Here is a 13,926-nt window from a genome sequence, read left to right as displayed (position 1 = left end):
TTTCAGGACTCAGCTGGAGCATTAAGTCTCCCCAGAAGCCTTTCCAATACTCCACAGCCCCCAGACCTAGGTAGCCTGGACACTCGGCTCATCTGTGTATGCTTTGAACCTTAACGCCTGTAACACTTGGGGGCCCTTAATGGTCTGTCTTCCTGAGTGGACTGGTTTCCTAGCTCCCATTACCATGACTGGCTCCCAGTAGGCTCCCAGTGTGTTTGTTAAACGACTGAATGACAGACTGAGCGAGAGAATGAGTGCGAGGGAGGTGTTAAAAGGTTCAGGGTTGGCAAGGGCTCCTCTAACCGTCCCCTGACCCAGTCAGAACTGGGGGAGGGGGGGAGAAGGGGGGGGACGATCTGAAAGCAGACCCAGGCCAGACCAATTTAACTTGAAGGGGCTCCTGGAACAGCAGGCCTAGGTCACCTACATTCTGATCCCAGGGCCGACTGAATAGAACAAACCACAGAAAAATTGCCTCTGTGGTGCAAAATGAGGGGTCTTAGTTAATTCATTAGTTTTAAAAGGGTTTGTAGGTAGTGGTTTATAAAACGAGTCTTGTAAAATGTTCACTGGCCCTGTCTGCACTTCTGGGGTGTTACTGACATGTGGCTAATAGGAGGAAGGCTGTGAACTTAAATCTGAAAGGGCACTTGGGCACTTTCCTGGCAACTGTCTGCTCCCCACCCTTCCCATCCATCTCTGGAGAACCCTCACCTATATGACAGTCCCAAACCAGTGATTTCCAGTATAGTTAGTGGGTATATCAGAATCTCAGTGTGTGTGTGCCTCTGTGTGCTAGGTATGTGCCTGTGTGTGTGTGCGTGTGTGTGTGTGTGTGTGTGCATTTGTGTGCAAGGGGGTGTGTTTACAGCTAGAAACAAATATTTGATATTCCTATCATATTCCTAATAAAAAGGAATTAAAGTTCAATGCAATCTTGGCTACTGAAGATGTACAGAAGAGAATGAGTGAAAAATCAATGTCAGGGTCATGGAGGAAGAGAGGCCGGGAAAGAGCACTCTGCTTTTCATGCCCACACTTTCAACAATCCTGTGAGGCAGGGAGGGCACAGTTATTCCCATTTTACCGATGCCGAAACCAAGGGCCAAAATGGACTATAAGCTCCATTAGGGCAGGAACTATTCATTTCGTATCTCCAGTATTTAGCACAAGTTCTGCAAGATCACAGGAAGCTCTCAGTATTTATTGAATGGATGTGTGGATGAAAGAAATCTTACTGAAATGACTGGCCTAAATGTGTGTAATTCACCAGCAGTGCAGCTGGGCCAAGGCCTAGGATTCCTGAATTTCTGCCACGTGGAGTCATCCCACTTCTCCAGACCACAAACTCCAGGGACAGTAAGCACCCCTGGGGCCTTGCTCACCCATCCCCCTCTCTCTAGGCAATGTAGACACCCCAGCTCCTAGAAAATCACACAGGAAAGGGAGGCAAAGTAAGTTCAAGTGCTCCTCAGGTCCGCTGCAGACTTTGATCACCTGTTCCCTGATTTATTTTAAGCTTTGTGTACTTGGGCCATTAACTATTTTTGTAGCTGTCTGGGGCACTCATCTCCTGCTTGGAGGTGAGAGGATAGACAATCAAATCTCTGTGCTTTTGGTAAATGTCAGAATCGAGGTATAAGTTCATCAAATAAAAAACCTACACAAGACCAGTGGAGCATTTCTTCACAAGCTTAGAAGTCCTATTGCATGCTTACCATCTCCTAAGTCGGGGACACAAAGGCCCGCCTGGTCAGACCTGTAGGCTGCTTTGCCTTTTCCACAATGAGGAATGAAGGTCTTGAGTGAGTTGGAGTTTGGGGACATGTCCGGTTTAAAAACATGGGTGGCCCAAGCAGGCCAGGGAGAGAGGTCACTGTGCACAAAGAGAAGAAAGACCCAGTAAAAAATAAAAAAGAAAGAGAAGAGTCCATTTTGATGAGTCAAAGCAAGGGAAGGCAGGTCACCCATATGGTCCCTGGGGTGTTGCCCCCAGGGGCAGAGGGAGCCGTCAATCACAACCACAGAAAAGGCTTAGGGGGACTTTCAAAGCTGCTGAATTAACTCTATTGCTGCAAAGTGAATGTGTTTCACAGGCAGCTGAGCAGAGGGCCCTGCAAGGCAGGGGGCTCCAGCCCTTAAAGAGATGAGAGGAATGGAAAGTGTGAAAACATCTGAACTCCGCGCTGCCCGTCACAGCTGCATGGCCTGGATGGGGGCCATTCACAGCCAGGGGCCCCAGCCACCCCCTCTGCCTCCAGCTAATGAAACCAGCATGGGGATCCTAATGACTGATCAAAGCCCATCCAGCTTCCCCAGGATGTCAGCTCCCCTAGCTCTGCCCGGAGTAGGAACAGTAGGAACGGTGCTCTGAGAGGGAGGGAAAGAAGGTACCTGGGGGGGTTGGGTGGGGGGGGCAAGAGAGGCGGGTCTTGCCTGGCCTGGCCTTAGCCTTCCTCTTGAAGGAAAGGTGAGACAGCATCTTTCTGACCCCAGATCTCCACGCACAGTCTTCTGGGGCCTGAGCACCAGTCTCCTCACTCCGGGGACGGCAGGAGGATGGAAGGGGACGGAGGAACGCAGCTTATGCCAAAGGGTCCCAAGCACATGCTTGACTTCCTTCTGAAATGAGCTTCCCATACTGGTCCTGATCGAAGAGTTCTGACTTGGCCTGCCTTGCCTCCCTCTGGTCACTAATCCCGGGTGAATGGCCAAAACATTTTTAATATCACCCATCATCAAGTCATGCTACCTACATACCAGTTTGTTCCTAAAGTGCTAACTGAGTGCCCACATCCACAGGGGGCTGTGCCTAGTGGGACAGACCGGGACCTGCCAGGATGTCTGCTTTCTGGTCAAATGCTCATGTAGCCCGACACGCCGGGGACATGCAGACAGAGGAATACTAAACATTGAATACATACACAAATAGACCAGATAAAATATTTGTCTTGCCTATAAGCCAAGGGCAAAGATATTTGTGGAACGGTAGGTATGTGTCTGTGTTTGAGGAAGAGTGGGGGGAGGTTGCTGATAGCAGGGGTTGGTGTGTGTGGGTAAGGTGAGGGAGGGAAGCTACTCCTTTCATGGTTAAATCCGAATGGTTTCCTGAATTTGCCGATGGAACTGCAGAAGGGAGAATTTTGCTTGGTGTGGATATTGCGTGTGGAGTGTTACAGGAAGTAGAAGAACTTGAATGATGTTCAGAGGTGAAGACAGAATACGTGAATGAAGGGTATATGCCCAGAAGGAATGAGAAGGTGATTGTGTTACCTTGAAGATTCGGGGGTTGGGAGGGGGTGGGGGAGACTTGCTGGGAGGGGAGAAGAGTAGAGAACACAACTTTTAGAGTTCCATTAAGATTGGGGTGTGGGGTGGCAGTGGGTTGGGGCAGCGGGAGGAGGGGGTTGGGAAAGTCCAGGTGACAGATGGCCAGGCTGGCTGTTGCAGAGATGCAGAAGAGGGAAAAAGAGTGATGTAGGAATTAACAGCATGTACCGAACAGGGGGACCACACACCTAGCTCATAGCCACGTCTCCCTGGAGACAATGTTTTCATTAAACAATCACTGTAGAAATCTACAGTCCCCAGTGACTTGCCCCTACCTCTCAGGGCATAAAGTGAGGATCAAGGACTCAGTGACATGATGCTGGAATCGAAGTACTGTAGCTAGACAATAGAGGGCGCTGCGGCTCTAACAGAGTTAAGCAGAAGCCACCAGAAGGAGGAAGCAGGCCACAGGAAGGGTTTCAGTGGGTTGTTGGTTTTGCATCTTTCAAACTTATGGTCTGCGTTTAGTGCACAATAAACACAGAGTGACATCTTTACAAGCAATCACAGTTTCCCCAGGATGGACTGAGACGGAACTACGGGGCCAGAAGCTGCTTGGCCATCATACCACTTGGCTTGTGCCCAGATAGCATGGGGCCATAACCATTAATGGTTCTCTCCTGAAATGGGAAGAAAAAAAAAAAACCTCCCTCATTTTTAATAACTTTATTCCCCAAACTTCAAAAATGAAATTGCCAAGTTAAGAACTTGCCTTGAAAAAAAAATTCTAATTTATTATAAAGAAGGTCCGGGGCTTGGGAATTTTTTAATGCAGATTCCTAATTTTCCAAAGTGAGATTCTCCTGTGCATTTGAATAGATTATGCTCAGTATTGCTAGCCCTTAGCACAACGGGAACATTATTAAAACGATTGCGTGGGTCTCAGAGGAAGGGCTCTGCTTCTCGCTTCCTTTTTCATTTTGGGGACTTCGTATCAGAGACTGTCCATTTTTGCCTGTAGAAGAAACTGGGTTTCCAAGGAGGTGATAGAGAGATGTGCTCATCTGTCCAGGCCTTGAGGAAACAAGTCATACCAGGTCCAGAAGTAATGGGATGAGACCTAAAGGAATAGGAGGAAGTGGAGAGTCCCTTTCCAGAGAGCCCAATTTTGGAAGTGACTCCCCTGTGTGCCTGACCCATGTTCCTATTAGGCCTGTCTTTCCTGAGGACATTGAGTGTCAAAGAACAGTTGGTTCTCTAGGATAATGAGCTTTAGGAGGGCAGTGGAGCGGGGCGTCCCCTGAGGAGCTGGGCTCAGCCTCTTGACAGCACAAAGGGAAGACAGTAGGAGGGTCAGAGCAAGTTCCCCAGCAGAAGACTCACACTGAAGTCATTCCTATGTGGGAGTCACTTCCAGAAGCCCCCAGAGAGTGTGGAGAAGGGACCCCCCCCCCCCCCCCCGCCTCCCAAAGCCAACTGACATGAAAGTCTAGCTCTCTCTGGAGAGAAGTGCCTTTCCCCGTGAGTCAGAGGTCTTTGTCCTGGGGGTCTCATTCACCTCCTCCATCCCATCCATTCCATCTCTGCCCTGACTACTCCCACTCCCCAGTGGACTAGCTAAGGCCATAAGGACCCCAGACTTCGGCTTGGTCACTTTACCATGGACACTGACACTTCCGGTCAGACACTTCTTTCCTGGACCTTGCTTGGGATTACAAATAGATGTGTGGCTTCCTCAGGGCAATCTATTCCTTTGCTATAACTATATATTCAATGGCGAAGTTCTGGTGGCTCCTCAGAGAGGAGAGCCTTGGGACAGTCCGCACACAGGGCTTCTACTCTGAGGCTCTAGACGGGGAGCTGAAGCCTCTGTTCCTCCCTCAAAAGGCTGCTCAATGGTGGCTTCCGGGGGGCCGAGTGCCTAGGAGCTGCAGCCCCACATCTATCACCTCCCCCAGCAGCTGGGATGTATTAGTTCTCGACTGTGTGCTGAGAGTTAAATCAGGCTCCTGTTCTTAACTACACCTGGATCAGCATGCTTAGACAACATGGGTCCTGCTGCTGCTCTCTGGCTAATCCGCACCAAACCCAAACTTCTCCCAGCTGCCCCTGCAGGCGTGGGGTGGGCGGGAGGGAGGCAGCAGCCACAAGCTATGCCAGTTCAATGCTCTCTGAGCTCTTGGCCCTGCGTCGTCTGTCCCTGAGCCTTGTGTACGCAGTCCTCTGCACCCACCACTGGCTAAATACAGGAAGTGGCCTGTGTCCACTCCCCATTTCTACTGTGGAGCTAGGAGAGCAGTATCCAATGACAAAAGAAACAGAGCCAAAGTTCCTGCCCCTTTATCAGTGCCCCAAGGATCCCCAACACTGCCTGAGCAGACGAGAGGATGCGGTCTGTGTCCACTGAGGGAGAATGAGGCTCGTCCCCCGTTATGACCCCTAGGTGCCTGGGTCCCTACAGCCCAGGCCTCCTGTACTTCATTCTGACTATGGAGGGGAAGGCTGGACATAGTGTCACACACCTGGAAGTTTTCAAATAGAGGACCATGTAAATGCCAAGTCCGAGCCTACGGTCATTCGTGGAAAGCTAATGACATGGGCAGAGGGTTTGCTGCATATAAGGCTAGGCTGGGGAGAGCCCAGGAAGGAGCATGGCGTTGACATGTTAGAACAGGGATGGGGACAATAGGACGTGTGCTCAAAGGTCAGGGAACGACGAGTGCTTTTGGATTTTCAAGGGGGAGAGGAGTCAGTGGCGGTCCACACGCTGGATATTCTGTAATGTGGTGATTTCCTGGGGCAAGAGGGGGCGACAGGGATGGATTGAGCAGCCATTATATGCTCACACTAGGCTGGGGGTGTCAGGGTCATAGGACCTAATGTGAGCAAAAGCCTGCCCCCCTGCATCTGCACCTTAATATCCTTTTCACACTGCACAGATCTTCCACGTGGCCCCTCAAAACGGCCGTGTGTGAAATGCTAAGGAGCAAAGGACATCAGACAGAGCAAAGACCAGCTGCTAGGTCAAGCATGAGAAGGACTGCCGGGCACACAGTAGGCTCTCACTGCCTGTTTGTTGAATGAATGAATGAATGTTCTAGCTGGCCACATTTCATATTACAGATACTCAATTAACACCAAATGAACTAATACTGACTTGAGGGACCAAGGTAGAGAAAATAGGAGAAAGTGAAGGTAAAGGTCAGAGAATGGAGGCGTCTGTGACAGCCCAGCACATAACTAACTCAGAGTCTCCAGAAAACTATGTGTGGAGAAATGTGCGCACGGGGGAAGCACTGATCTGAAGTGTCAGTCTAAAGGACTGGGGGAGCCCAACTCACAAAAGCTGGGCCAGTCCTCTAGAAGGAGGAGAGGAGACAACAGGAAGACAGCACAAAGATGCCGCCTTCTCAAGAGATGCAACCAGGATGGAGTCTCAGAAGAACTTGGGGGCTGCTGTGTCTGAGCTGGGGGGTGGAAACGGAACCAGGAGGAAATGGCTGGAGAGTGTAGAGATACAGTCCTGGCCTTTTTCTAGAAAGAAGCAGACAGAATCTTGAACAGAAGGGCGATTCCTGGAATGGGCAGGCAGAGAAGGGCTCCAGTGATAAGGGCTCCAGTGACCAGTTAAGGGGGGATCCGGTGCAAAGGAACCTCTAAGAAGTTTCCCCAGATACTCAAACGCAGAAGCGATTCACCGACATCTGGATCTGAGGGAGGGGTTCCGTGCATTTGTCTGATATCTGCTCTGAGTGGGGAGCAGGGTGGGGGGTGGGGGCAAGACCATGACTGGGTGCCCCAGACAAGGGTCCCAGATGCTGGTGACAGAGCTGCTCAAGTCGGATCTGAACCTGGTTTTGTCAGATGCAATGACATGACCTCCAGGGGTGTGTGTTTGCCGGCTCTCCAGAGTGGGGCGGGGGAAAGAACCCAGAGTGGCCAGGATACAGCTGAGGGAGGCCTAGCTCTTTCCCGCCCGGGGGAAGGCCACCGCACCCCCTTCCCCGTCATCTGGTCAGTCGACACTCACCTGTGGGCTGTCCTGGTAGGGTGGGGGAGGGACATTCTGCGTGGCCATCATCGTCAGAGCGGGGGCTGGGGAGGCATGTTGCATCATGGGATTGATTCACATCGAGGATCTGTGGCAGGAGAAAGGGGGCCGCACCGTTAATACGCTGAGCGCAGGGAGCCCTGGGGACCGGCCGGCTCGACATTTCCTCAGGGTGGGCCACCTGGACTGACGGGATATACAGCAAAGGCTGGAGGCCCTTTAGGGGAACAAATGAGAACTAGAGGGAGACGCCTGGGTGGGGAGGGGCTTGCTGTGCTATTTTGACTTGAAAGAAACGATATTCAAATCGCACGTGAAACAACCTGTGCAACCGCAACCATGCTTTGTTCAGCATCAGCTGGGTCCTGGCGGAGGTGGGGGAAGGGGTTGGGCTTGGCCGGTGGCAGCACAGGGCACTGGCGGCCATTCGGGTATCCCACAGGGCACGGGCGCTGTCCCTTCCCCAGGCTTCTGGAGCAGCCACCTGCGCTCCCAGGGGCAGGAGGCCTCACGCCCTTCCACTTCCACCCACCTCCCCGCCCCAGGGTCTGCGAGCGCGGACTAACCCCTCCCAGGTGTGCTCGCCACGCCCCCTAGCGGCCGAAGAGAGAGGTGGGGCGCAGGTCGGCTCCTCTGACTGGAGGGTGGAGCCAGCAGCAGGGGGTGACCCGTTGGAGCTCTGCAGGGAAGGGAACGAGAGGCAGGGGAGCATCTGAGATCCCGGGTGAGCGCCCCGTCACTTGCCGAAATTTTCTAGGTGTGTGCTTGTGACTATGGACATATGGATGTCTCTGCAACATTCTATTAAGTAAGACTCCTTAGCCTTGGTTCAGTATAGCGTCCCAGGCATCGGGGGCCAGAAGAGCAGTCAGAGCCAAGTCCACGCCCTCCTTGTAGAGGAGGAGACAGAGGCCAAGAGGAATAATGGGTGTGTGTGTGTGTGTGTGTGTGTGTGTGCAGTGAAGCAGGGACTGGACCAAAATCTCCAGGTTTCCTGTTCCCTGTGTCCTCCACTGTACTACCCCCTTCCCATCACCAGTACGTGAGCTGCCCCTGCTGGACCTCAAGGTTACTTCTTGAACTAGAATGTAGTGCTGTAAGTGGAGACAGCCTGGAAATACCACCCAAGGAAACAGAATGCCCGGAAAGCTGTTTAGCTACTGTAGATGCCCTGAAATATTTAGCGCTGGAAAGCAGCGGCTACTTGCCTGATGCAGGCCTGTCCACCGTGGGACCTGGAAACTCCTAAGAACCTCTGTGGGGCAAGGGACCTGTCCTTCTCCCGGGCTGGAGGGTGCTAATGAGCTAGAAACATTTGTGACACAGACTCAGACCCTTCCTCCCCTCTCCTTGAGGGCCCTCAGGGGCTCCACCCTCTTCCCACAGATGCCCTCCCACACCTGTCCTAGAGGTCTTCTGAAATCTTCACATACCTGAATTCTGTGGGAACTTGAGGGTGTTTTGGAGTTGCCTAAGGGAAGGGGGCTGGTCTCCAGGACCGTGTGTGTGTGTGTGTGTGTGTGTGTGTGTGTGTGAGAGAGAGAGAGAGAGAGAGAGAGAGAGAGAGAGAGAGAGAGAGAGAAATGTGTGGGTGTTGTTTTGGTTATTTTTCAGGAAGAGGAGAAAATAGAAAGCCTGTCCTGAACTGAGTCTCTGAAGCACCAGGCATGCTTTGACCTTAAGTGCGCAATGCACTGGAAATTTAGGTGCTCATTCAAGGACTATTTATCAAGTGTCAACTACATGCAAAGGACTGAGCCAGGAGGTGTGGTTGAATAAATGACAGGAGGCAAGATCTCTCTGAGGAGTGTTATCAGTCGGGGAAGTGATGGTCCAGCGGGCAAGAGGAAAATGAAATGGAGGTTCCAGAGGAGACAGTGTAGGAAGAGAGGACTTTTTCTGTGACTGCAGGGGATTCCACGTGGCCTCACTGCTACCCACACCTCACCTACCCTGGCCTTACTTCAGATGACAGGCCACTGGGATATCTGTGCAATAAAAACACTCAGGGTCTCCCCATCTCTCTCTCTCTCTCTCTCTCTCTCTCTCTCTCTCTCTCTCACACACACACACACACACACACACACATACACACACACACACACACACACGGCACCCAGATCATTCTTTATTTTCATAGAGTCTCAGAAATGAGCCCTCAGGAGCCCATCACTTCAGGACTGGGAGAACCGATGCCTGTTTTCATGGCTGGGTCTTTGGGTGGCAATAAACATCCAAGGAAGGCAAGAGCAGAGTGAAAAGGGTTCCCGAGGAAAAAAGAGGATAGAGACTCCTTGTGATGTCAGAAGAAACGTCCAGAATTAAGACTTTTGAGATACTGAAATGGGTGTGGAATCTCTCTTTTGGACCTAGAGGGACAAAAGGAAATAGGGATATTTCAGGGGTGTGTTAGGCTCAGCCTTTCCTGGAACTCTGGCAGATGAGGAAACTTTGGTTGGGGCCTCAGGACCTGCCTCGAGGACCTCTTCCAAAGAGTGCCAATCCTTGGCCCCCGGAAAAGCAAACCACTGTGGGGCTGTAGTGCCAGCAGCCCCCAGAAGAGGGAGCCTGGGGGCAGAGTCTGGGGTGGGAGCTCCCTCTAGGCGGTTTTCTCCCCTCTTAGGGGCAACTAGTTCCCTTCAACCTCAGGTTTGGGTCTTGGGGTAACCTAATTCCACGGATGAGAAAGTCAGTTAAAGGCAAAGCAGAGGACGCTCAATGAGGAGGATTGGGGCTAAATAGAGTCTTTAATCTGCATTCTTTTGTTCACTGTCCAATGAATGGGAGGTGGGGGCACTTTAGAGTTGCTGTCCCTAGAAATATTTGCAAGGAGAGATGGTGAAAAGCGGTCTGCACCCAGAAACAACCACGGCTGCCAAGGCTGAGGGGAGATTTTTCAGTCTGGAGTCTGTCAGGCTGTGAGCAGGGGCCAGACCTGCCTCACCAGAGGACACAAGAACAATTTTCTGAGGCCCCAGATGGCCTTTGCCCCTCCCCTCCCCCTCTCTGGGGTCACCACAGGCCACTAGGCCACTAACCCATTGCCCTCTGGGGGCTTCTCCTGCCAGAGAACAGGAGGCCTTTTCATCAGGGGCTTAAGTTTCGTTGGTTCTGTGCTCACTCAGGCACAGAAGCCTCTGGTAACAAGACACTGGGGGAGACCCCACGCCCATCTCGGGAAGCTTGCTCTTTTCTTCACACCACTCCACACGCATATGCACTCCCCCCCTCCCCGCATTGGTCCTTGGGAAACCCCGCTGGTTTGGGGGGCTGAGGGGCCATTTGGAACCACCCTGGAAAGGAACATGGGAATCCGACTTCTCTTGTTCTGAAACTGGACCCAATGAGACTCCACAGCTGGGTGCGGGCTGCTCCTTAAGCAATAGCTGGGTGCCCGGCCCTTTTTGAACTTTCTTTGGGGATTTGGAAAGGGTTCCAGCATTTGTCAGTGGGCCGGAGAGGCTGCTCCGCCCTGTCCAGAGGCCTCAGCACTCTGTTACCAGACACCAGGGCACTCGAGGGAGCACAGCCAAGATTGCAAAATGGAGGACACCGAGCACTGATTTACCACAGAGAAATATGCCATCGAAGAGAGGCTCATGTCAAAAGATTGTTCTTAGTGCTGAAAACCTTTATTATATGACAGCCAATGGGGGGGGGGTGGGGAGAACCCTGATGCAACATTCAACCCCACAATGATATCCAAGAAGAAATAATTTGTGTCACTGATATTATCAAAAGGAGCTAACACTGCCATTTTACAGAGCTCAGGAGCTGAGGAAGGCCATGTTGCATGGGTTGTGGGTGGCTGAGGGGGCACACAAAGATACCCCTTTAGGAAGTAGGAATGGGCAGCCCTAGAGCATGCACTCCTTCTGTCTCCTCAACTCTTGCTTCCCCCCTGCCCTGCAAGGTGAGGCCCTGGGTCTGTAGCCCAAACTCCAGTGTGTTGACAAACAGGCTTAGAAAAAAAATAGCAAGCTCGTTAGGAAGGAGCTCATTAGGACTTGTTGACATGAAACCCATTAGACCAATTAACATTCCATTAACGGCCTGGGGCACCAAGGGGTTAATGCTGCCCAGCAGTAATTGGGCTAGGGTGCCGGGGTTGGGGGCTCAGGGCCTTAAGGATGAGAAACAAAGTCTAATTGGGAACTCTCTGGCCAGCTGGCCCAACAGCATTTGTGCTTGCCCTCTGACCCTAGCTGAGACTACAGTGTATCCGGTAGGAGGGGGGACAGGACCAGCTTCCCTCTGGCTCCTCACTGTCGCACCTCATTGCCCCAGACGGCAGACTGGGTGGATGCTTGGCACAGGACATGGTGTGGATGTATTTCTACCCTCTGGACTCTGATAGTCCTGTTTATTTCATCTATCTCTGCCCCCACCCCCGTCTGGTCCAGTTTCTCTCTTAGTGTCCAGGGAAGAAAGTCCCCGCTCCTCTCCCCAGTTATTCGCGGCCCAGTCTTACAAAAGTTCTTTGGAGAAGCTAGAATCCTTGAGGCCCCAGAATCTGATTCATCTGAAGAGTGTTGTAGTTTAGGGCAGAGGGGTGATGGGAGGGAGCATGGACCCTGGGTTTTCCCTCCCTCTCTCCCCCTCCCTCCCTTCCTTCCTTCCCTTCTTCCCTCCCTTCCTTCCTAAGACACACTGCTGAGGGGCCCCTGGAAGCTCCTCTCCTCTGTCCTCTGACACACACCAGCAGTATTTTCATTATTTTCCTTGCCTTGCTACACGAAGAGGCTGTGGAAGTCCTGCCCCCTGCCTGGGCCTCAATTTCTTCTTTTGCAAATTCCCATGAATTTGCCCATGACCCTGCCCGTGCTTAGGGTCAACAGGTCTGGATTCCTTATCTAGCTCTGCCACTTATCTGTGGCTAGTACAAGCCTCTTTCCCCTCTCGGACTGCAAACTGGGGGGTTTCACCAGAATAGTCTGAAAATCTTTGCCCATCATTAGCCCTCAACACAAGCTTTGTTGAGGGGATGGAAATAGTTGGGTTGTAGTTTCACTCCAAAGGCTAGCCAAGCTGGAGCCTTCTCTACCTCACTTCCCATTTGAGAGGGAGGGAGGAGAACCCTGAGGCCAGAGAGCCAGGAGCTCTCCTCAGCACCCCCTGCTCAGAAGCCCCCAGGTGGTTCCCAATCCCCCCCTTCTCCTCCGCCACCCCAAACCGGCCCCTCTGAGCGGCTGCCTAGGCCTGGGTTCTGATGTCTAGACAGATTTGCAGGAGGCTGAAATAACAGAGTGAACTCAGCAGGAGGGACCAAAAGGCTGCATTAGTAACCTGGCTGGCTGCAACTTCTCCCTCAGGAGCAGCTGCCTCAACCCTGGCGCAATCCCGTTTATTTTCCTTCAGCCTAGAGCCACCTCCAAAATGATAGTCTCTGGCCCAGCTCCCTTCCCAGGAGCCGCCTGTAGGTGGCACCTCGGAGCCCCACTTTAATTGCATTATATAATATAACCTGTTTACTAAATCATGTAATCAGTCGCCTTAGGATTTACAGCTTCGGATGTGTATAGAGAATTGGACTTTGAGTCAAATTTAAAAACAAATAAAAATGAGAGGCAGCTGTTGCTGATAGTGTGATATTCATCTTTTGGAAACAAATTCACCCCACTGCTATAAATTATGCTTGGAAAAAAAGTGTTGTTGGTGGGAAGGAGTTGGCTAGGTCTCCTGTGCTGGCAACTCAGAGCGATGAATCTTGAAATAACGGTGTCAACCTGTCACTGATTTCATGTGACTCTGTGGATTTATCTAAAGAAATGCAGGGGCGCGCGCACACACACACACACACACACACACCCCAGATTTCTTTGCAAAACCCTGGAAGGGCTAGAAATCTGAAGCACGATGGTCACTGTGCCCGGTTTATGGAGTCAGCGGTGGGCAGTGACAGGGCGGGACCAGTGCAGGAATGGTGGAGAAGACAGAGGTGGGAGGGAGGATGTACCTGTGGGCTGTGAAGCTGTAAAATCTGAGAAGGTCTGGTTGAGAAGGTCACTGTTTGCAAGCGAGGGAGAAGTGAAGGGCCTTTGAGGAATGAAGGGAAAGGGGCCAGCCCCCCAGGAGCCCACCAAATGCTGGACCAGGTGCTGTAGGAACTGGGTGGTAGCACAGGGGCCGGAGGATTCAGGCGACAGGAATGCCGTGGCCTGGTGGATGTTGTTTTGCCCCCGTCTTTCTGACCGTGGGTGCTGGGGGCAAATGGAAGTCCTCCAGTGTGCTAAGAGCAGAGCAGGTCCAGAGTGGGGTGTGGGAGACTGGAAAGTAGTTGTGTCTCTGTTACTGAAGGCCAGACAGGCAGGAGGGGAACCAAGTAGGCTTTGCACTCGGGATCAGACCCCTGCTCACTACTGTCCTGAAGGATGGCTGGCTGAAGCTCCAGAATGAGCCACCGCTCCACCATGACCCAGGTCCCCAGGGATACTGCACTTGGCATGGAGCCCAAGTCATTGCAGAATGCCCTAGCCAGCAAGGCCACTTCCCTGGTGCCCCTGTGGTTCCTGCTTGGTTCCTGGGACCCTCGATAGGAAAGAATTCTCTAGTGACTTCAGCAAGACAGCAGGCAACTCAGACCCCTCAGCCACCAGAGCTCTTTG

General features: G+C 52.1%; 1 protein-coding gene across 18 annotated transcripts in view; it reads right to left on the bottom strand.

Moving 5' to 3' along the window:
- PKNOX2 (PBX/knotted 1 homeobox 2) overlaps positions 1-13,926 on the bottom strand; it is a 318,577-nt gene that overhangs the window by 72,046 nt on the left and 232,605 nt on the right. For 16 of the 18 annotated variants that reach the window (XR_007156113.1, XM_047876879.1, XM_047876872.1 and 13 more), the window contains one exon: positions 7,301-7,409. Coding sequence is in view for 17 of the 18 variants with exons in the window: in XM_047876879.1 (XP_047732835.1) it covers positions 7,301-7,387 (87 nt within the window). In the remaining variant the exon portion in view is untranslated. Of the gene's footprint in view, positions 1-1,718; positions 1,834-7,300; positions 7,410-7,644; positions 7,796-13,926 lie in introns of those variants that run through there. The other 2 variants (XM_047876884.1, XM_047876886.1) reach the window with 2 other exon arrangements.

Source organism: Prionailurus viverrinus, chromosome D1, assembly GCF_022837055.1.
Source record: "Prionailurus viverrinus isolate Anna chromosome D1, UM_Priviv_1.0, whole genome shotgun sequence".
Lineage (NCBI taxonomy): Eukaryota > Metazoa > Chordata > Mammalia > Carnivora > Felidae > Prionailurus > Prionailurus viverrinus.
This window is presented reverse-complemented; position numbering and strand designations above follow the sequence as displayed.